The 19167-nt window shown below is 36.5% G+C and overlaps 4 protein-coding genes and 1 non-coding gene across 9 annotated transcripts; 2 read left to right on the top strand and 3 right to left on the bottom strand.

Moving 5' to 3' along the window:
* Positions 1 to 272: 272 nt before the first annotated feature.
* On the bottom strand, positions 273 to 2050 carry tpst-2 (Putative protein-tyrosine sulfotransferase). The gene is made up of 5 exons (NM_001393263.1): positions 1694 to 2050; positions 1376 to 1502; positions 1135 to 1329; positions 871 to 1079; positions 273 to 815 (listed from the first exon to the last, which is right to left on the bottom strand). Exons 1-5 carry the CDS (start codon positions 1729 to 1731, stop codon positions 605 to 607), a joined length of 780 nt encoding a protein of 259 aa, NP_001379576.1. The 5' UTR covers positions 1732 to 2050; the 3' UTR covers positions 273 to 604.
* Positions 1917 to 8124, bottom strand: ptl-1 (Microtubule-associated protein). Of its 4 annotated transcripts, NM_001027405.7 has the most exons (8): positions 8043 to 8113; positions 4450 to 4750; positions 4089 to 4401; positions 3934 to 4020; positions 3241 to 3418; positions 2798 to 3046; positions 2624 to 2713; positions 2389 to 2576 (listed from the first exon to the last, which is right to left on the bottom strand). In NM_001027405.7, the coding sequence occupies exons 1-8, from the start codon at positions 8106 to 8108 to the stop codon at positions 2499 to 2501; spliced, it is 1362 nt and encodes a 453-aa protein (NP_001022576.1). In that variant the 5' UTR covers positions 8109 to 8113; the 3' UTR covers positions 2389 to 2498. The 4 variants fall into 4 exon arrangements, with proteins under 4 accessions (NP_001367353.1, NP_001367354.1, NP_001022576.1 ...); NM_001381707.2 differs by lacking the exons at positions 2389 to 2576; positions 2624 to 2713 and adding an exon at positions 1917 to 2323 and having other exon boundaries at positions 8043 to 8119; NM_001381708.2 differs by lacking the exons at positions 2389 to 2576; positions 2624 to 2713 and adding an exon at positions 1919 to 2312 and having other exon boundaries at positions 8043 to 8124.
* On the top strand, positions 6655 to 6804 carry F42G9.10. Its single transcript, NR_052052.1, has one exon. It is a non-coding gene; the product is annotated as an Unclassified non-coding RNA F42G9.10 (non-coding RNA).
* Positions 8125 to 10868: 2744 nt separating the features above from the next.
* nlp-52 (Neuropeptide-Like Protein) lies at positions 10869 to 11532 on the bottom strand. The gene is made up of 3 exons (NM_001347278.3): positions 11422 to 11532; positions 11004 to 11086; positions 10869 to 10955 (listed from the first exon to the last, which is right to left on the bottom strand). The coding sequence occupies exons 1-3, from the start codon at positions 11509 to 11511 to the stop codon at positions 10916 to 10918; spliced, it is 213 nt and encodes a 70-aa protein (NP_001334194.1). The 5' UTR covers positions 11512 to 11532; the 3' UTR covers positions 10869 to 10915.
* Positions 11533 to 15226: 3694 nt separating this feature from the next.
* Positions 15227 to 18046, top strand: T17H7.7 (Mucin-5AC). 2 transcript variants are annotated; one of them, NM_001395818.1, is made up of 6 exons: positions 15227 to 15331; positions 15556 to 15772; positions 16454 to 16970; positions 17037 to 17460; positions 17506 to 17626; positions 17707 to 18046. In NM_001395818.1, the coding sequence occupies exons 1-6, from the start codon at positions 15233 to 15235 to the stop codon at positions 17742 to 17744; spliced, it is 1416 nt and encodes a 471-aa protein (NP_001382733.1). In that variant the 5' UTR covers positions 15227 to 15232; the 3' UTR covers positions 17745 to 18046. The 2 variants fall into 2 exon arrangements, with proteins under 2 accessions (NP_001382733.1, NP_001379712.1); NM_001393261.1 differs by having other exon boundaries at positions 15228 to 15331; positions 17506 to 17620; positions 17707 to 18010.
* The last annotated feature ends 1121 nt before the right edge of the window (positions 18047 to 19167 follow it).

Genomic DNA, 19167 nt, shown 5'->3' with positions numbered 1-19167 from the left:
CAAAGTAAGAATTTAGTTTCAAAATTAATCGTTTGAAGTTAAACAAAATTCTAATAATTTAGCCTATCAAAATTTAATCATAAGATTTCTAGTTCCTGATCTTTTTTCCCCTACTTTGTACTTTAAGTACTTAAGTACTAAGTACTAAGTTATAATAAATAAATATTTTATTTATAAATATAATGCATAGTATTTAATTTAACTAACAATGTAAGCAATTTTCTAGAAATCCAACAGCATGTATTTAATTGTAAGTATATTAATTGCAAGTTTTATTTTTCAAAAAATATAGAAGAATGCATTCAAAAATCCTGTTCGAAAAGAAAAAAACGACAAAAGAAAAATCGATACAGCTGCAGGAAGCAGCCGTGTCCGGCGGAATAGTGGACATTTGTGCGTGCGCGCATTCTTTTTTATAGTGTTGCAGAGAGTGTGGAGAATTAGAAAGTTACCTTGACCTCTATCTGAAAACAATGGGAGATAATGATAATGATGTAGGTTAACAGTTGTATCTATAGATAAAAATAAAATAATAACAATCTATGATGTAGGTAACTTTGGACATCTTATTTTCTATAAAAGTTATAGGTTACAGTGCAAAACTTTAAGAATAAAAATTTTTAAATTGGTAAAAATCGTCATCCGCAAATGTGGAATAATCGGGTTTTGAAATCGACGTATCGTATCCAAGAATTCCCAAAAAAGGTGCCACGTCATCAAGTTTTCGTAGAGTTTCTTCACTAAAACAATCAAACCACGAGGTTAAGGCTTTAGTGTTTATCGAGTTTTTAACTTGTGATGCAGAGAATTCTTGACTGCAAAATTAAGAGATAGTTGAAGTTCAAAAGTTTTAATGAAGAAAGCACATACTCGTTTAAATCAACTTCGTCTCCAATTAAATCTTGATGTCTTAGCATTTGCTGGGAAAATGGCAGATCCAGGAAGTTGGTGATACGTAGGATTTCTTCCGCAGGTTTTTGAATCAGTCGTTCATAATATACTTTTATGCATTGCCCTGGCGCATTATTGCATTGAAAAGTCATTTTTCGAAGCTCCTGATTCCACTGAACAAACATTGACTAAATGTTTCAAATTATCTTTAGAAATTCAAGAGTTTCATTAGGGAGACCTTACAATTTCATCAGACGTATTATACCCAGCAACTGGTACTTTTCTTTCTATCATTGAATGAACTACGGCACGAGCATCTCGAATCATCAGAATAAACTTTGCATTCGGGTACAGTCGGCGAATAGTCGGAAGCCACAATGCGGTGTATGGATCCTTGTTGCACAGACGAGGTGCTAGTTCACTGTGCTTCGCGACTATCTGTATGAATTGCAATTAAAGATGAACACGGTGACAAGAGCACTACCTCAGTGATGAATGCTGAAACAGCGTCGTCAAATACTTCCTGAGTAATTCCTGAATTATTGACCCAATCATTCCGCCAGCCTGCTTGCCATGTAAGGAAACTTGGAAGCAGCATGGTTTCACCGCCACTGAAAGTTTGAAGTGAGCAGAAGTAATACGTTTTGTTTTTTCTGAATAAGAAGTATCATATTGTCAAGAAAAAGTCTTGACTTCAGAAAGCCTTGTTTCGACGGAGTTTAAAAGTTTTAAAGGAGAAGAAATTCAAGATCTTTTGGCCAAGCGCAGCATACATCGCATTTTTGAAATTTTCTAAATTTACCATCGAACATCCGGATGTGCATCTAGAATAGCTCTCATCAAAGTAGTCCCACTTCTCGGCACACCACCCACAAAAATCAGCTGCTCCAAATTTGAGAGGAGTCGTCTCGAGTGTCGAGCATCTTGCTCATTGAAGATTAAGCTCTCTTTTGAAAGACTTAGCTGTTCTAACTTTTCCTGAAGTTTCTTACTGAAAAATTACCATTTTCAAGTAGAACCCACGATACACTTTTAATTACCACTTTATTGAAGAGAATATCAAAAGACAGATTGTAAAGCAAAAAATGAAAATATAGATAAAAAAGCTGAAACCTTGGGATAAAATTCTTCGATTCAACATGCTCAGGGAAGTCAAATAGAAACTACGGCTGGGAACAGTTAATATATTCAAAAATTAATTCAATAGTTGCACAAATATTTGAAAGCATATTATTAAGCGCGGTATACATCAGCGATTGAATATAAAATCAGGAGAAAGAGGATAAATGGCGCCTGGAAATTTGTTGGGCAGTAGAGAATTGCTTGAAGATCTCTGTGAGACACTTTGTCGTTTTGCAAAATCCTTCTTCTTATCAATTATTGTGGCCGTCATCATTTTTGGTCGACTTACTGCCACTTCGCTGGAAATTACCTGAAATTTCGTGGGGCAAATTGTGATCCAGTGATGGATGATAAACTGTGCTGAGAAGATGAATTATTCAAATAATCAAATTTATTACAAAAAGAGGTCATCAGTTTGCTGAAAAAATACAAAACCTCTGAAGATCAGTGAGGTGTGGTAAAATTCAAGTGAAAGCGTGGTCCGATCATAACGAGCTGATGTCCAGCGTAGAATGATTCCGGCTCGAGTCCGTCGACACGTAGCGGATTTTTTCGTCGAAAATCTGAAGAAAAGCGTGATATTGTGTGTGTAGCCTAGTTTATTACGAACTTGAACATTTCCACCACCAGGCCGATGATTCATATTGTCCTTTGACCCAACCTTACTCTCGGCTTTCCAGTTCAATTTTTGACTTAATATCTGAAAATCAATAGCTGCAATATGAAAAGCCACCACGTCAAATTCAAGTTCACTCGTGTTTCAAATTCTTAATCTTCAAAATACCTGAACATTTCCACCAGCAGGCTTATGCGCTGCGTTGTCCATTGACCCAACTTTTGATTTAGCTTGCCAAGTCAACTTCTCCGAAACTATCTTCACGTCAGACTTTGCTGGCTGATAATTGGTTTTCGAGCCAACCTTTGGTGAAGCTGCCGAAAAATCTAGCTTCCTGTTTTCGATTTGAACGTTTCCGCCTCCGGCAACGTGTGTTGCGTTTTTCAAGGAGCCAACTTTGGATTGGGCGTTGTAGAGCTGAAATAACTGAATGTGTAAAAAATATCTAGGTTTTGATAATGCAACTTCTGGCGAACATCCTTATTTGGTGTTCTCCAAAAATGAGATCTACAAGACCGATTTGTTCAGCTCTTTTTTGAGCTAAACAGCGACCTTCATAAACGTCATCTGATTGGCTCAAATCGCAGAAAAATTTTTTAATGTTCACTCACTCTTTTCTCCGAGAAAATTTCCACATTTCCGCCGCCCGCCTTATGATTGGTGACACTTCCCACTTTGCTCTTCACATTTACAAATTTGGCGTTAACCTTTGGCGTCATTCTTCCAACATTATCGATGCTTCGCGTAGACGTGGATTTTTGAACATCCGACCGTTCTCGAGACATTTTTCTGAAGATTTGTTACTTTTTTACTAATTGGCTATAATAGGGATTATTCAAGCCAAGCAAAATTTTCAATTTATGGTCAATCAGTAATGATAACATTCTATATATAAGTAACAACTATATGTAATAACTCAAATTCTACGTGGAAATGTGAGAAAGTTTGAAAAATTGAGATCGCAGGTGCCATAAAAGAAATAGGAGCAGTTGGGTGCACAACAATAGAGGAAGCAATTATGTTTTGCAATACCCAGACAACAAATATTCCGCACCAAGTTTAGGTGATGTATTTTCACTATGGGATAGTTTCAGGAAATGAGTATAGATACGTCCATTAGCAAACTTAGATCTAGTTATTTACTACCACGAATGAAAAAAATAGGCAAAGATACGTCTAATACATATAAGCGCAGAGAAATGAAAAAAAAAAACGTATTTTGGATACAATAAGACGGACAGAACCAAACCCATCTTTAATCTTCAAATAACTCGAGAAATTGTTATGAAAAAATAAACACTCACGATATGGGTCTCGGAGATGGCGCTGTTGAAGCAGTTTGTCTTGGTGTACTAATAGCGCGTTGAGACGAGGGAGTAGCAGTTGCTGGCCTAAAACAAGGAAATGCTCAGAATTTGTGATGAGTGGTCACTAGGTGAGCAACAAATGAAAAAATTACCTTGGCAAAGATGCTGGTATCGGTTTTGGCTGTCGCAGAATCGCCGTTGGTGGCCGAATCCCAGATCTTTGTGGGGTCTTATGTTGGGGTTGTGATGGAGTTGGGCTCATTTGTTTCTTCTCCTCGACTCTCTCGTTTTCATTGTTCTGCATAATTCTGTCGGCTTGTTGATCGGAGGTACCAGACGTTTCGGAAAAGTTTAGAGACTCGAGCTCTCTCGGAGCGATATCTTCCATTGTTGGGGCGTCGGGGATCGGACTCGAAGGCTTGGATTTTCCAGATTTTTCAGGTTCTTGTTCTCGAGGAGGAGATTCTGAAAATCTAGAGATTAAGAATGCTGAAGATTACATTTGAAACCTACCGACTACAACTTCTTCTTCCTTCTCGACTACTGGTTCGGGCTCTGGCTCCGGTTCAGGCTCTGGCTCCGGCACAGGTTCAGGTTCTGGCTCCGGTTCAACCTCTGGTTCAGGCTCCGGTTCAGGTTGATACTCTGGCTCAGGCTCTGGTTGTGGCACCGGTTCAACTTCTGGTTTAGGCTTCGGTTCAGGCTCCGGTTCAGGCTCCGGTTCAGGCTCCGGTTCAGGTTCTGGTTCCGGTTCAGGTTCGGGCTCCGGTTCTACTGCAACCTCCGGAAAAGAGCCCTGACTATACTGAGTTTCCTAAAACTAATAATTTTAAAATTTTCTCCAATAAAACTGAAAAGACAAACACAGAAGCAAAACGCGAAGTATATCTCAAAAATATTCCGAAGGGTGTCAATTTCTGTGTATTTGAGTGTGTCACAATGTATTCAGATGGGTGGTAGGAGGTGTATTCATGTGTAGAAGTGAATAGGCAAAAAAGGGGGGGGGGGATAAATGGTAAATGTGCCATAAATGTGTCCTTGAGATTTACAATTCACACCGACAAACCGAAATCGGGATGGATCAAAGAATTGTGAGGACTTAAAACATCAAAGTGGAGTTTAACGGGAGAATTAGCAGTTTCCTCGAAATTTAACCCACAAATTGGTAATTTTTTGGGGATATTGTTATTGTACATCAATATGTGTACACTAAATAAAGGGCGGCGTGGAAATAGTGAATAATGTACAAACAGTGAGAGAGAGACACACGATGCGATGTGAAATTGAATACCAACAGAGCTTTTGGGAAGAGAAAATAAAAATGAAGAAAGGGAAGGATAAGGGATTTACTATTTTAGTGGCTTTTGTTAGATCTATGTGGCGATGTGGTCGTTAATTAGGTTTGCCGATTTGCCAATTTGCAGCAAATTTTCAATTCCGGCAAATTTCCTATTTGGCCAAAATGTTATGAGGGACGGAAACACTTAAAATTGTGCCTTTTCGAAACATTTTCCCGTTTTCTTTTTCCGGCAAATTTGGAAAATCATCAATTTTTAGTTTTGCTCGGTTATAAAAATAAAACTGAAAATATATTCCATTTTTCGAAGCTCGATGAAAAATATATTCAGAAAAACATTAGCACAAATAGAAATTGGTTTTCCCCCTCCTTACAAATTAATTGAAAATCTCTAAAACTACAGACACATGACTTCAGAGTGGTCAGGAATAACAAAAAAAAGCATTCTGCCAAGTGAAAAAAAGAGAAAAAAACTGGCTTTCCACGGGGTCAACCCGGGAAAGAGTAAGTATCCATAAAAAATTTAGCGTTTTCTTTTCTTTTCGCCCTTCTCCTGACAACACCCGTCGGTGTATAGCTGTGAGAATTGACAAACAGTCGAGTGAGAAGCAAAACATTGCAACACGGGCAAAAAAAAACATAGAAATACACTCGAAAACGCAAATGAGAGAGCAAATATTTTTTGTGCATATTTTGGTGGACAGGTTAGGTGGGCTCATTTTTGTTGAATAAAATTAGAAAATTAAAGTGCTAGATACTTTTGTATATGAAAACTAGCTAAACTTTAACATTTTTGGCAACTTCTCCAAATGATGCCACTCAAAAATAGGTTTATAAAACATCTCAAAATATGTACAGAAAGAATTAAAGGGATATCTATTTTGCTTGAAATACAAAGAATTCAGTTCATTTATCCTGTGTCTGAAATTCAAGTATGCCCAAAGTAAGCTTGCCGATCTTGAAGAGCTTCAAGCTTAAAGAGGAGTTTTGCTGAGGTGTATTTTTCCACTTCAGTAATATGAAAACTGTCTCACTCAGTATTTTCCTAACTTGACTAACCCAAAAAGGCAGGGGAAAATTAAACATAGGTGAACACTCAAACTAGTGGATGTGATGGATCCCACCCGGACGATGATTACTGTCTTCGGAAGAGGAAGGTCTTTCTGTGGCGCGACACTTATTTGCCCAAGTCTCACAGGGACATGCGCTATTTTACTAAGGACAAACCACTCAATTCATTGCAATTCGTTTCTCCTAATTCAAATGTGAAGACGACGAAGAATAAGGAGAAACAGGCAGGAGACAAAAAAAAGCACATGAAAAGCAAATTTTGTCAAACTACAACAAGAATTGTAAAATCGTGCGTGCTTGGAAGTCGAACTGGGCTCGTGAAACTCGAATTCAAACAATTCAAACAAAAAAAAACCGATGATCTGATTTTTTGTCTCTTGCTGTCTCCCTCTCTTGCTTCGTTATGTCAATAAATCAAGAAGCTGCCTCACGGCGGGTTGAGAGATAGACAAAAAACTACTCACGGAAGGCATCAGAGGGATAATCAACTACTGACAAAGACACCTAGAGACAAACAAAGTGATTATGACTACGGAAGGGAGCAAGTTCTGCTAGAGTCAGTTTGTGCATGTTCCTGTTGGAAACTTGATGGTTGAACAGATTAGTTCTTATCTGAACAGCAAAACACAAGGATTGTTTGAAATAGTCAACTTTTTTGTTTGTTGAGATTGACCTACGGGCTTTTGATTCAGGGTTTAGGTACAGGACGAATATTAAGCTTTGGCAAGTCTCTGGATGCTCAATTTTTTGTTAACCTTATTATGCTCTTACAATTAGGCTAAATTTTTAAATTAGACCGCGGCTAATGCTGAAACTCCTAGAAAAATTGAAATCACGTTTTGCACTATGGGTGAAATTGGATTACTAAAGATTCATTTATAATAAAATTTTGTCCTTAATTTTACAGAGGAGCTAAGTTGAAAATTTTTCAACTCTTCACATATTCAAACTTTAGCTCCTAATTTAAAAACTAGGTCAAAGATTGTAACTAATAACCTCATACACACCCCGCTCGCCCACCATGAGAACCGCAAACAACAACTAATTTTGTTTTTTTCCTCTCTCTCTCACATCACCAACATCCATTAGATATCTATCCCTGAATTTCTCTCAGCTATTTGTGTTCCGTTTCGGACGTTCTCATGGATATTCTTGGCTAATCAAAGAGAAGAATTAAAGAATAAGAAGAGAAGAGTCGTCTTCCGGTTCAAGGACGCTTTTGAATAGTTAGAATGATGTCCAAAAGATGGAATAAGTCGTTTTAGGGAAAACAAAACCAAGCCATTAAATACGTACAACATGTAGAATTATATAAAAGTATGATTGAGAAATTTAAGAATATTGTTTGAAATTTATAAATACACTGTTTTCTTAGAAAATTGATCTTCAGAGTTTAAGGAATTGGTGCAGTTGTTGTGTACTTACTTGTGAAATTCAACTAAACGTTTCCATTTTTGGATGCTCAAAACAAATTCAAATTTTCAAACCAAAAACGAATCCTAAAAACCGAAAATGTGTGTATAATAGGCTTGCGAGTATGATAAATGAGTATGCATTTGGCAGATTGCCAATTTTCACAATGAGTGACAAATGAGACATGAAAGAGATCGAGGAGGAGGGGTTTAATGAAATGAGTATATTTTTCATTTTGACCATCAATAGCAGCAGAAGCAGCAGAAAAAGCAAATGTTCTGTGTGTGTACAATAAGCCAACACCTCACGCAACAGCTGAGCATACCATCGAATTTTCGTTTTCGCCAGGGGAGCCTGGCTCGGATCCAGGCTCTGATTGAGGGGTTGACATTTTTCCTGAAAAATTGAAATTGGGAGAAAATTGATAAGAAAAGAGGAGTAAAACTAGATCCACTTGCGGTGGTGGATTGAGGTAAGCAAACAAAAGAAGGCGATATCAATGTCAGTTTCAATATTTGTTAATCTATGTTCCAATTTTTAGTTTTTAGAGTGTTCAGATAAAACCGTTTTGAGTTGAAGTAAATATGTTGAATTATACTTTTTCGACAAAAAAAAACGAAATTATCCTATTTTTTTCTAATTTTTGAACTAAAATCGAGTTTTCTCTAGAAAACGGCCAAATTAACAATTATTTGAAAATGAATTTTCGCGAACTTTTCTGTGATATTTTGCATTAAAGTCCCCCGAATTGTTTTTTGACCAACCTATTAAATTTGCAAAAAATACTTTTAATTTTGAATTAAAACCTTGAGAAACAACCATAACGCCAAGAAAAAATTTGAAATTCTAGGAAATCCCATATTCAGAGCCTTCCTACACACATACACACACAAAAAACTTCTCTCACTCTATATCTCTCTTCATCAGAAGACGTCAAGTCTTCGATGATCTAGTCATGGGCGGTCGTCGTCGTTTTTCTGGTCGTCTTTCCCGGTTGTGTGAGGGGAGACACTAAAAATATGCACAAATCAATGAGTGAAAGCGCGCGACTTCTTCTTCTTCTTCTACTTTGCCAGCGGCACTCAGTCCGTTTGAGTTCGCGCACGCGAATATATGCAGAAGAGAAAAGAGTCCCTTCCGTTGCATAAGGTACCTTGTGAAATACAAATGAGTTATACTGAACATGCCAAAGAGAGAAATAGAGAGAGAATGTGAAAACGGAAATGAGGATGGATTGAGTGGCCTGTGTGGGACCTTCTTTCACTTGAAGATCCTCTTTTAGAATGTGTACAATTTTTGAGCAGATATGGGTTACACGGTAGTTCACAAGGATTTTGAAAGGAACTCGCATGGAATAAGGAATTTTTTGGAATTAATGACTGGAAAGTTGTACTGTTTCCATTTGTAATTTTGATTTTAGTCAAAATTTTTAGGTCGCCGTTTGCCGAACCCTAATTTTTTACGGCGATCGGCAGTGGCCGGTTGCCTAACACCCCTTGTTTTAGGCATTTTTCGGCACTTTTCGGCATTCTCAAAATCTTTGATGTTTTGTTGTTTTTGTTGTATTTTCTAAATCTAATTAGTTCAATTTCAAGGTTTGATAAGGAGCGTCTTGGTTTTAATTTTCAAGCAAAGATCAATTTTATTTTTTAACGACCAGACTGTTTGGATAGTCAAAAAAGGATCCCAGAGGCAAGAATGATTCAAAACAACTGTACACATGGACCGCCATAGACAATATCATCTCTCGAGGGTTTTATGGTGGGGTGACGATGTGTCGACTGAAAGAATATCTCCTCTATATGGCTAATAATTCAAATATGTTGACTTTTGGTAAGTGTTAAAAATAAAGGTGACTTGAGAGTGTTAGGGTACAAAAGACACAGAGATGTCCCTTGATTGTTCGCAGAAAACAATTTTTAAGGGTATGACTACAATATTTGTAGATTTATGTTTCAAGGATGAATGTGAAAAACTTGAATATATTCGATTAAATTTAAAAAAAAATCAACATTTTTCACAACTGTCGAAAAATGCCGAACATTTTTCGGCATTCGCGGATCTTTTGACCAACTTTATTTTCGGCGAACGACATTCGCCGTTCACAGAACCAAATTTTTTTCTTCGGCAAATGGCATTCACAGTTTGCCGTTTGCCGCACAGTCCTGATTAGAACTACAAGAAAAACATTTTATTTTTATTTTTGACGTTAACGCTAAATAGCTAAATATTAAAAGCTAAATATTAGGGGCCTGTCAAACAAGTATTAGGACACGCATGCCTATTTCGTAACTCTTGTGATTGTGATGGATGAGTACGAAAATTCAGAAATTGAGGGAAGAAGGAAAAAGGAAACACCCTTTTTGATGCCGCTGGCAAAGAAAAAGTTACAAAGAGAGAGAATTTCAAGGCGTGAGGGAAAGGTGTGAAAGAAGACACTTTACATAGAGAAAAGGGGAGGAAAATAAATATTGTATTTACGTGTGTTATTTTGCGAAATGCCATACTGATAATAAGAAAAAAGGAAAGTCACACAACCAATTTACTGGAGCATACGGTAAATTTTATATTAACTGATCTATGTGAATTTAGGTTTTATGTAAGACCAATAGCCTTGTAACTTAAAATTGCGTTTTTTGACATTATATACATATTCTAACATATTTGTAAGTGACAAAGTTTTATTCCCAACAATTTCATGTCGAAAATGTCACACTAATTTCTGCTCGGTGATCGTGACCTAATTTTCTAAAAGCTTAAGAACTTCAAAGATATCAATCTGAAAATGGATAAATTTTTCAGAGTAGGAATCTACTAAAAACATCACTTCCTCTGATCCACATGCATCTCTCATTATTTTTGCATGTGTTTCTCACTTTTTTTATCCACATCCATCCCTCTCATTCCCCATCCATTTCTAATTTTTCGTTGGTTTTTTAGCGATGATATGTTGGTCTCTTCCCCAATGCTTTTTTGTCTAGGACCTGGGGGAAAAAACAAATGCCGTTTTTGAAAAAGGGAGAAAATTTTATATCTTCTCATCTACATATGTTGACAGCTGTCATGGAAAATAACAGAGGTAGTTTGAAATTTTTGTTACATACGTACATGCATATGTATGAAGTTCAAAATATACGAAACCAAAAACATCTTAAATAACAGGTATTCTTTATTTATCTTTTTTAAAAAGTAATCAAATCATTCCAATGAAGTTTCTCGTTTTGAGTGACCGAGCTGCCTGAAATATAAATTTCTCGAGATGGTAAACCCAAAATACACGGCTTACTTATAGAGACCATAGAACTGAGATCTCTTTCCAACCATGCGGAATGGCGAGAAGAAGACCGACTTGACGTCACCACGGGTTTGCTGAAAATGTGCAAAGATCGTAAAGTATTACAAACGTATCATTGAATACAAAGTTATGTGAGATCAATGTGATAATGTTATCGTTGCACTAGGTAGTAATGAAAGTTGTTGAGCACGATTAATCGGTTCCATACCTTTAAGCCCAGCACTGTAGCAGACGGACAAATTCAAATTAACGACTAAGTTTGACCATCACTTATTTTTAAAAAATTGTTTCCTTATTTATCACTACCAGCTTTCATACTGAATAGGCTTTTAGCTTTCAACACACGTAATGCAAATTAATCGAGTATTTTCCAATGTGTTAAGTTTATAACATTTGACGAAGAACTTACTCTTTCCGGGACATCATAGTCGAGAATATACGCGCTAGTGATGCTGACAGCTGCCATCAAGAAAAAACAGATCAAAAGGGTACGGAACATTTTTGGGAAGAGGTACCTGGAACAAAAAGTTTAACTGAAGAAATAGGACATTGAAGACTAAAAAAGCGAATAGAGCACCCACTTTGATGGAAAGTGGATGAATACTCGGAGAAGAGTGCGAAAAAAAAAGAATAGATGAGAAACGAAATATTCAAATACCAGTACACTTCACTGATTCTTTCACACTCCGTCGAGCCCGTCACATTTGAAGGAAGTTGGAGTAAAGTGGGGGTGGAACCTTTAGAAAAATGACTCAAAATAAAAACATCTTGAGAATCAAGAATGATTGAATTTAGAGGAGGTACGGCCTGAGACGCGGCTTCCATAACCTTCTACCAAATCCCGAGTTCTCGGAAAAATAGCTGTGGAAGCCTCTCGTGTTTATAATCAAAAATGAATGAAAATGGAATACTACCGCCGAATATAGACAGAAAATGACATTGAAAACATAAAATAATACGAACAAAGGAGTCATAAACGTCGTCACATTCTTCCGTATTCTAGCTTGAAAATAGTATTAAGAAGAACTCGGAATAAGGAGGGCAAAACGCATAACATTATTGATACCACGAAATCGTAAAATATGAATAAAAGATTAGGTGTTCAAGCTTTCAGAAAGAAATTTTCAAAATGCTCTGAATTATTCAGAGAATTGAAGTTGAAAAACACTGCAATTTTTGAATTCAACTCTTGAGACCCCATTCGATGTTAGCTCTGATACGAAACTATAAAAAATTCCATATTCTCCATAATTTTCGGTTAAAAAAATTTTTGAAAACTTTATATTATGTATATTTGATTTGATTTCAGAAATCAAGAAAAACAAAAAATCATAGCTTGAAAAAATCTGAATTAACAGAGAAATTGAACAGAACTGTGCGAAATCCGTTTACCCGAGTAACCTAAATTTTAAGCGAGTTAAAAAAAAGGTCAAAAAAAGGTTTTAAAAAACCCGTATTTCCTCTAATAGTATTGCACCCAACTACTTCACTTGAAAAGGATATATTTCGGTTTGTTTGAAAAATATCAATAAATTTTTAACTACAAATATATAGAAAAACATCAAACAAGGGTTTTATCAGTTGGTCATTTTTCAATAAAACAAACGCCACTGAGATATGAGCTGTTAAAGTTGAGCAAGGGGGTGCAATACTAATAAAGGAAATACGGTGTAAAAAGTTTTAGATTTTTATTACTAAAATGCCAAAGGCTTCATTCAAATGATATAATACTTTGGAAATTGCCAGAAATTGATCTAATAAATTCAGAAACAGATCCAGGAACCTGAATAGTTTTCAAAAAGAGAGCGACAGATTCATTAAATTTAAGCACCTAAATACTTTCCTCGTGAGAAAATAATTGAAAATTGAATGGGAGAAAAAGAGTAACATCACATATTTTTCCATTCGACATTCGAATAACCCACGCAAATTTTAAATTCAGAAAATAGTGTGTGAGAAAATGGAATTGGGTAATATTTCTCAAATTAAATTTTTTTCTGAAAATACAATTTCTAGGCATGTTACTTAAAAGTTATAGAACTCGAATAGGAAAACGGACTGACTGGAGTCGTAAAAATTTTTTGAGGTAAGTCGGTAGTGGTGGCCGCTACCAATCTGGAGGTCACGAGTTCAAGTCCGGCTTCTCCACTAAGTTCACCCAGCCTCTATTGGGAAGTGGAGCAATTCACGACTAGATTATCGGCCACAGTCCCCGGCTAGGCTTAAATTATAGCCCAGTAGGTGCGAACTTCATTGTTGTTTGTGTCCTCAGAACCAAAGTTCAAATACGATCTCGTTGATTTTTCGGCGTTTCACATGTAAATCCCACGTGAACCAGGCGATTTTTTGTTCGCGTGATCTCGGAAATGAACACATCTTGTTCATGGTGTCTTAAAGATGAGAGAGAGAGAGAGAGAGAGATTAAGCCGTATTAAACTCGTTCGCACCCCTTGTACACAACCGTCATCTCTTTCTTTCTTGCTTCTCAACAGTATTACGCAATTAGGATAGGCGCCCGTGCGCTACCCCTTTCTCAAAATGCGCCGCCCGTCGCTATTCAGCGATGTTTCTTTAAGTACTTTTACGTCGCCCCACAACTGACCATTTTATTCATTTTATCCATTTTATTCCAGTTTCAGAGAATTGAGACTGTTTTTTTGTTCTTGGTGTTTATTTTTTCTGTTGTTGTTGAGAACCTGATGATGTCTGTGTGTAGTTTGTTGTATCACGTGAAGCTCTACTAAAGAATTCCAGTTAGGCGTCACACTGTCTGCTTACTGGCTTAAAATTGTGTACTATTACAAACCGTGAGTTTTTGGATTGTGTATCCTTTACTAGTAACTCAGTTTGTTTTTTCAGCAGAGTCTCAGGGTACTGTAGATTAAAATCTGAAGCTGAGCAACCGCAAATGGTAGTTCTTAGATTAGCCAAATACTTTTCATTTTTAACTTATTTTAGTTACTATTACAAATTTCAATCTTCTGTTTCTCATCCCTCCGCGCCTCTTATGCAATCATCCGTCAATCTCTTACATATATATTTTTTTCGTTTTTCCGCGTTTTCTCTTCTCCCACCGCGCCGTCGCATATCGTCAGCTGGTCACATCTTCTTCATCTCCATCTTCTCACATTTCTGAAAGAGAAACCAACCAGTTCTCTCTGTCTCTCTACATCACTCGGCTTGAATCTTTCTAGACGGTATTCGAATAAATTCGTACCTCTTCAATTGTGTGATGATTCCCCGTTTTGTTGTTGCCCTTTTGGAATTGTCGTTTTTGAAAATGTGTTTTATTTTTTACTGGCTTTCTAAGGTTTTGCGTTAAAGTCTTTAGATCGTTCTGATAGAACTGGCAAATTTTAACTAGGTAATCACGTCAAGTCAACGTGGGGATTTCAGGAAAAAATGTGTTATCTGAAAACTGGTCATAATGAGTTCAAAATGACATCTTGCCCATTTTTATGTTAAAACAATTATTTCTGATTTGAAATTCTTATCATATCAAAATAACTATTTTAAAGCTTTCTATAGAAGTATTCAAAAGTTTTTATTTTTAAGATCTACGTAGATCTACGAAAAATGCGGGAGTTGAGATGCAGAGATATCGACTGATTTCGCATGGTTAAGAACGTGAGGACGTCACATTTTTCTGGACAAAAAATTTCCGCATTTTCTGTAGGTCAAACCGCAATGGGACAGCCTGACACACGATTCCTTGTAAGATTTCGAGTTTAGAAAACTACTCAAAACCGCAGGTATTCTAGCGTCTAGGAAACCAAATTACGTAATGAATCAGAAAAAAAACCAGCGTTACAGTAAGAACCTTGTGCCCTTTGATCATCGTTACACTAATCCTTTCATCATCATCATTTTTATTCAATCACAACACACTCTAATCGGCTAAAGTACCTCATTTACCATCACATGCTTCTCCCATTGGTCATGCTATTGACAATTTTATTTTTATTAATTATCGCGGATCATTCATAAAAAAAACGTTGATTTATTCGCATATCTTTCTGAGAGATACTCAATCTCATATCAAATAATTTGTGTGCGTGTTTCTTTTTGCGTTTGTAATTTTTGAGTTTTGGAGCCATTTTTTTTAAAAATTCACTTGCTAACAGAGTGAGATTTATCTACATTCCCGATTTTAAAAGTTTTTTCCTCTTCTCATTTCCTGTTTCTCTTCTAAAAATTTTATTTCCATCTTATTTCAGAAAATGCAAGCAAAACTATTCATGATCCCGTGGCTCATTGAGCTAGTCATATCCCAACGAGCACCATCTCCACCGAACCCCACACCATCTGCACAAGTATTGGTGAGTTTCATTCTGGTTTCAATCAAATAAAGGTCACGTATATATCTATATCTGTGTTGAAAGATTTGTCATTATGATAATAATAATAATTTCGAAATGTTTGTTTATCCACTACAATAAGCCGGTTTAGAACATATGATTCGATTACGAATAATTAATTCAAAAAGTTGTTGGGCTTGCAATTAGCCAAACCTTGAATCTCTAGAATGATTATATACTTTCAGACAAACGATCTACTGGTTGATGCTCATCGCCGCCACTTTCTAGACATGCTCCGTCGCCAGCAACAAATAAATGATGCCTTGCTTTTAAACAATGCACTTCTTCATCCTCACCCACTACCACCACTTCATATTCCAGCAAATCCAGCAATACAGGAGCTTAACCTGCCACCGGCGCCTCCATTGTTCAACCCGTTCATCCCGGCACAGGTCGCTAATCGTGAGTTTATGTAAAACTTCAAAAAACAAAACTTCTTTTCCGCCCACCCCTGATTTGATTTTAAAAAAATAATCAAATCAGGGGTGGGCGGAAAACGATTTTTTCCGGCAAATCAGCAAATTACCTGAATTGAAAATTTCCGGCAAATTGGCGATTTGCCGGAAAAACGGCAACTGCCTAGACTTGTCGGCAAAATGCGGTTTTGAACTTTTTTGGAAATTTCACAATTTCAATCGGCAAAATTGTAATCATCCTGTTTCTACATCTATTTTAGAAGTAAACAAATTCAATGAAAATATCTTTTAAAAAACACGAGAAAAGTTTCAAATAGGTGTTTAAATGTTTTCATATTAAAGAAAACGCTCTAAACGTTTCCGGCAAATCGGCAATTTTCCGAAAACGAGAATTTTCGACAAATCGGCAAATCGGCAAAAAAAAGCAATTTGCCAGAATTGAAAATCTCCGTTTTTTTTGCCGATTTGCCGAATTTGCTGACAAACAATTTGCCGCCCACCCCTGATTCAAAATTCGACATGCTAACGCATATCAAAAACTGTTCACGATTTTTTATGCTTCAGAATAGAAATTTTGAAGTGAGCGAAAAGGTTCTCTAGTTGAATAGCGTGTTTATGATAAACTCCTACAAAATCCTACAAAATTAGGTAAATTTTCTTTATTCAGAAGGCCCAACAAGCAAATTAGGAACTTATGGAAAAGACGACGAACCTGAGAAAAAATCAGAAGAGCTCAAAGAAACTCCAGAAGAGAAGGAAGGAACAGTTGGTGCTCCAGTACGCACAGATCTTGTAAAGAAAACCCTTGCAGGAGTGAAGACTGTTTCTATCCAAAAGAAAGGCGATGTAACAGGGGAAACCTTGACAACTATGGAAGTCGTTGCTCCAACTACTTCCACAATATCGCCGGAAGACTTGGAAGTTGTGCAGTTGTTCAAGAAGTTGAATTTGAGTAAGGAAGAAACGAAAAGTATTGTGGAGAGAGTTGAGCAAGTGGTGAGGGAAAAGCTGATGAGCAAAATGGATACAAGTTCCACAACAACCGAGGTGACTACAGTAGTCACAACACCTTCAACAACAACGACTACAACATCTACCACGCAGGCCCCTACTACAACGACTAAGGAATTTATTGAAGAGGAAATTGAGGAAGAAGACTACTCCGTTGCGACTACAGCGCCACCGTAAGTATTATGAATACTTTGTTTTATGAGCGAAAAACTAAACACTTTGTAAACTCATCATTTCAGACCTCAAATGCATATTCGCAGCGAAGAAAACCTCATCCTTCAACGCAACAACCTCAAACATCACCCCATCAAACTGCAAGAAAAGAAACTTCCAGAGAGTCTTGAATCTGAAGAAATCTCTCAAGGATCGATAAAAACTTCTTTAACCCATCTTCCAATTTTTGTGGCAAACGAGGAAGAGGACGTGGCATCACTGAATCCAAAGTCTGCGCTTCATAAAAGAATACTAATTGCCTCCCAGGACCGGGAGAAGGAGAGTGATAGAGATCTGTTAGTGGACTTTGCTACAGGAGCACCGCTGGATCTATCGGAACCTGATGTGACCAAGTCAAAGTATGAAGCTTCACCGGTTGCCACTTCTCCAGCAACACTTGCACCGGCTCAAGTGACAACTCGGCCTGTAGCACCACCAAGATTAAACTACGTTAGTTTTTACAAAGATAACATTCTTGGATCATAATTTTTCCAGCACGAGCGTACAGATTTCGAACGTCTGGCTTCCGATTACCGTCGTCGTCTTGAAAATACCGGCGATATTAACAAAATTCTTCAGAAGATTTCAGAAAATGCTTATATCTCATTGGGTAAGGGTAGGTTCTCAATTCAAGCTTAAGTTTGATATTTTTGAAAAAAAAACTTTTGAAAAATCCTCTCAAATGTAAATTTTCAGTTGAACGTGGTGGTCGTCGAAGGCTGTTTGGAAGCTAATTTATTCTCATCGACAAAATTAATTTATTACTATCCTCTTTAAAACGATTTGGAAAAATTATCGAGTGCCTGCAATTGTCTGTATATATCTATCTCGAATTTCGAAAAAAAAATCTCGCTCTACCTTTTAATTTGTCTTTCTTGAATTTTTGATTTTATGATTAAGTTATTTTTAAATAGAAAATTAACTTTTATTCAAATTAACTTTTATATTTGCATTATCAAAGTTTAACAAATTTCATGGGGGTACCAATGAAATTCGCTTTTTTTCTAGCTGAAATATAAAATCAAGAAATTTTTTTTGAATTTACACTTGATATTTGGAATTGGGGAAAATTAGGAGTCACTTAAAATTATTTCCCAGATATCGGAACTCCATTTTTGAAAAGAACAGGGGCTTTGTCTTGTCAGAAACAGACGAGATACAAAACAGTATCATAATATATTGAGGTGCTAAAGGTATAAGTTTTCGAACACAAAAGTTTATATCTGCTTCTAGAAGGTAAAGGATGAGAATTGAAACTTCAAGAAAAAAAGAAAAACAAGCAAAAAAAAAAGAAAATTCACTTTCAAGAATTTCGTAAACTGGCCGGAGAAATTTATTTTTACGTTAAAATAAATTGTTTCCCAAAAAATAATAAAATCAATAAAAAAACACCAATAAAGAAGAGAGTGCTCTCCCCAACCTGCGCGTTGACCTGATCATCCCAGGTGACAATATTCAGTGACCGATACAATATCGACCCGAACCACTCAATTGCCAACATATTTCTCTTCAAAAATCTTAACCTTTTCCTCTTCCTCCCCCCGGCAACAAATTCCATGCTCATTGCTCATGCTTCTCCATCAACACTGACTATGTTTGCCGTTCTGCTTAGCGGTCCGGTTGCGTTGTCAGTGTGCCTCCTGGCAGCTAGTAGAATACAGGAAACGCCACACATTTTTTCGCGCTTTTTTTTCTTGTAGAAAAATTCTTTGAGGATTTCTACTCGAAAGTTGCAATTTTCATACCCCCTAGTTAGTGTGCCAAAGTTTTCCGTTGTTTTTCATAACATGGCAAAATTGAAAATTGATGACAAATTCAATTTCATAATAATAAGTATTTTCCGACAATAGGTTGAAAAATGAATCATCGGCTACTTGAAAAAATGTATTGTCTGGGTAATGGTATAACCATCTAGTAGACATTCTACCTGTTGGTCGTGTCTTAGAAATTATTGTGGGATTTTTTCCCGACTTATTTCTATTTTATTTAAAATTGTTGGAGTAAACGCATTTTTCTGAAATTTTCTAAACGAATCATTTTCAAATTTGCTACGATTGAAATTAAAATTCTGAAATTTCTATAAAAAAAGTGCAAAACCACAATTTGGCGAAAATTTTCGGCAATTGCCGTTTTTCTTGCAAATTTTCGATTTGCCGG

This window comes from Caenorhabditis elegans, chromosome III, assembly GCF_000002985.6.
Source record: "Caenorhabditis elegans chromosome III".
NCBI classification, from domain to species: domain Eukaryota; kingdom Metazoa; phylum Nematoda; class Chromadorea; order Rhabditida; family Rhabditidae; genus Caenorhabditis; species Caenorhabditis elegans.
This window is presented reverse-complemented; position numbering and strand designations above follow the sequence as displayed.

Coding starts and splice junctions, on each gene's coding strand:
- tpst-2 (NM_001393263.1), bottom strand. CDS start 1,731: ATGAGAGCTATTCTAGATGCACATCCGGATGTTCGATG. Junction 1,503..1,693: donor GCACATCCGGATGTTCGATG/GTAAATTTAGAA, acceptor TCAAACTTTCAG/TGGCGGTGAAACCATGCTGC. Junction 816..870: donor GACGAAGTTGATTTAAACGA/GTATGTGCTTTC, acceptor TTAATTTTGCAG/TCAAGAATTCTCTGCATCAC.
- ptl-1 (NM_001381707.2), bottom strand. CDS start 8,108: ATGTCAACCCCTCAATCAGAGCCTGGATCCGAGCCAGGCTCCCCTGGC. Junction 4,021..4,088: donor ATACCAGCATCTTTGCCAAG/GTAATTTTTTCA, acceptor TCCTTGTTTTAG/GCCAGCAACTGCTACTCCCT. Junction 3,047..3,240: donor AAATTTTCTCGGAGAAAAGA/GTGAGTGAACAT, acceptor CAGTTATTTCAG/CTCTACAACGCCCAATCCAA.
- nlp-52 (NM_001347278.3), bottom strand. CDS start 11,511: ATGTTCCGTACCCTTTTGATCTGTTTTTTCTTGATGGCAGCTGTCAGC. Junction 11,087..11,421: donor ACTATGATGTCCCGGAAAGA/GTAAGTTCTTCG, acceptor GCACATTTTCAG/CAAACCCGTGGTGACGTCAA. Junction 10,956..11,003: donor CAGTTCTATGGTCTCTATAA/GTAAGCCGTGTA, acceptor TTTATATTTCAG/GCAGCTCGGTCACTCAAAAC.
- T17H7.7 (NM_001395818.1), top strand. CDS start 15,233: ATGCAAGCAAAACTATTCATGATCCCGTGGCTCATTGAGCTAGTCATA. Junction 15,773..16,453: donor CCCGGCACAGGTCGCTAATC/GTGAGTTTATGT, acceptor TTCTTTATTCAG/AAGGCCCAACAAGCAAATTA. Junction 16,971..17,036: donor GTTGCGACTACAGCGCCACC/GTAAGTATTATG, acceptor TCATCATTTCAG/ACCTCAAATGCATATTCGCA.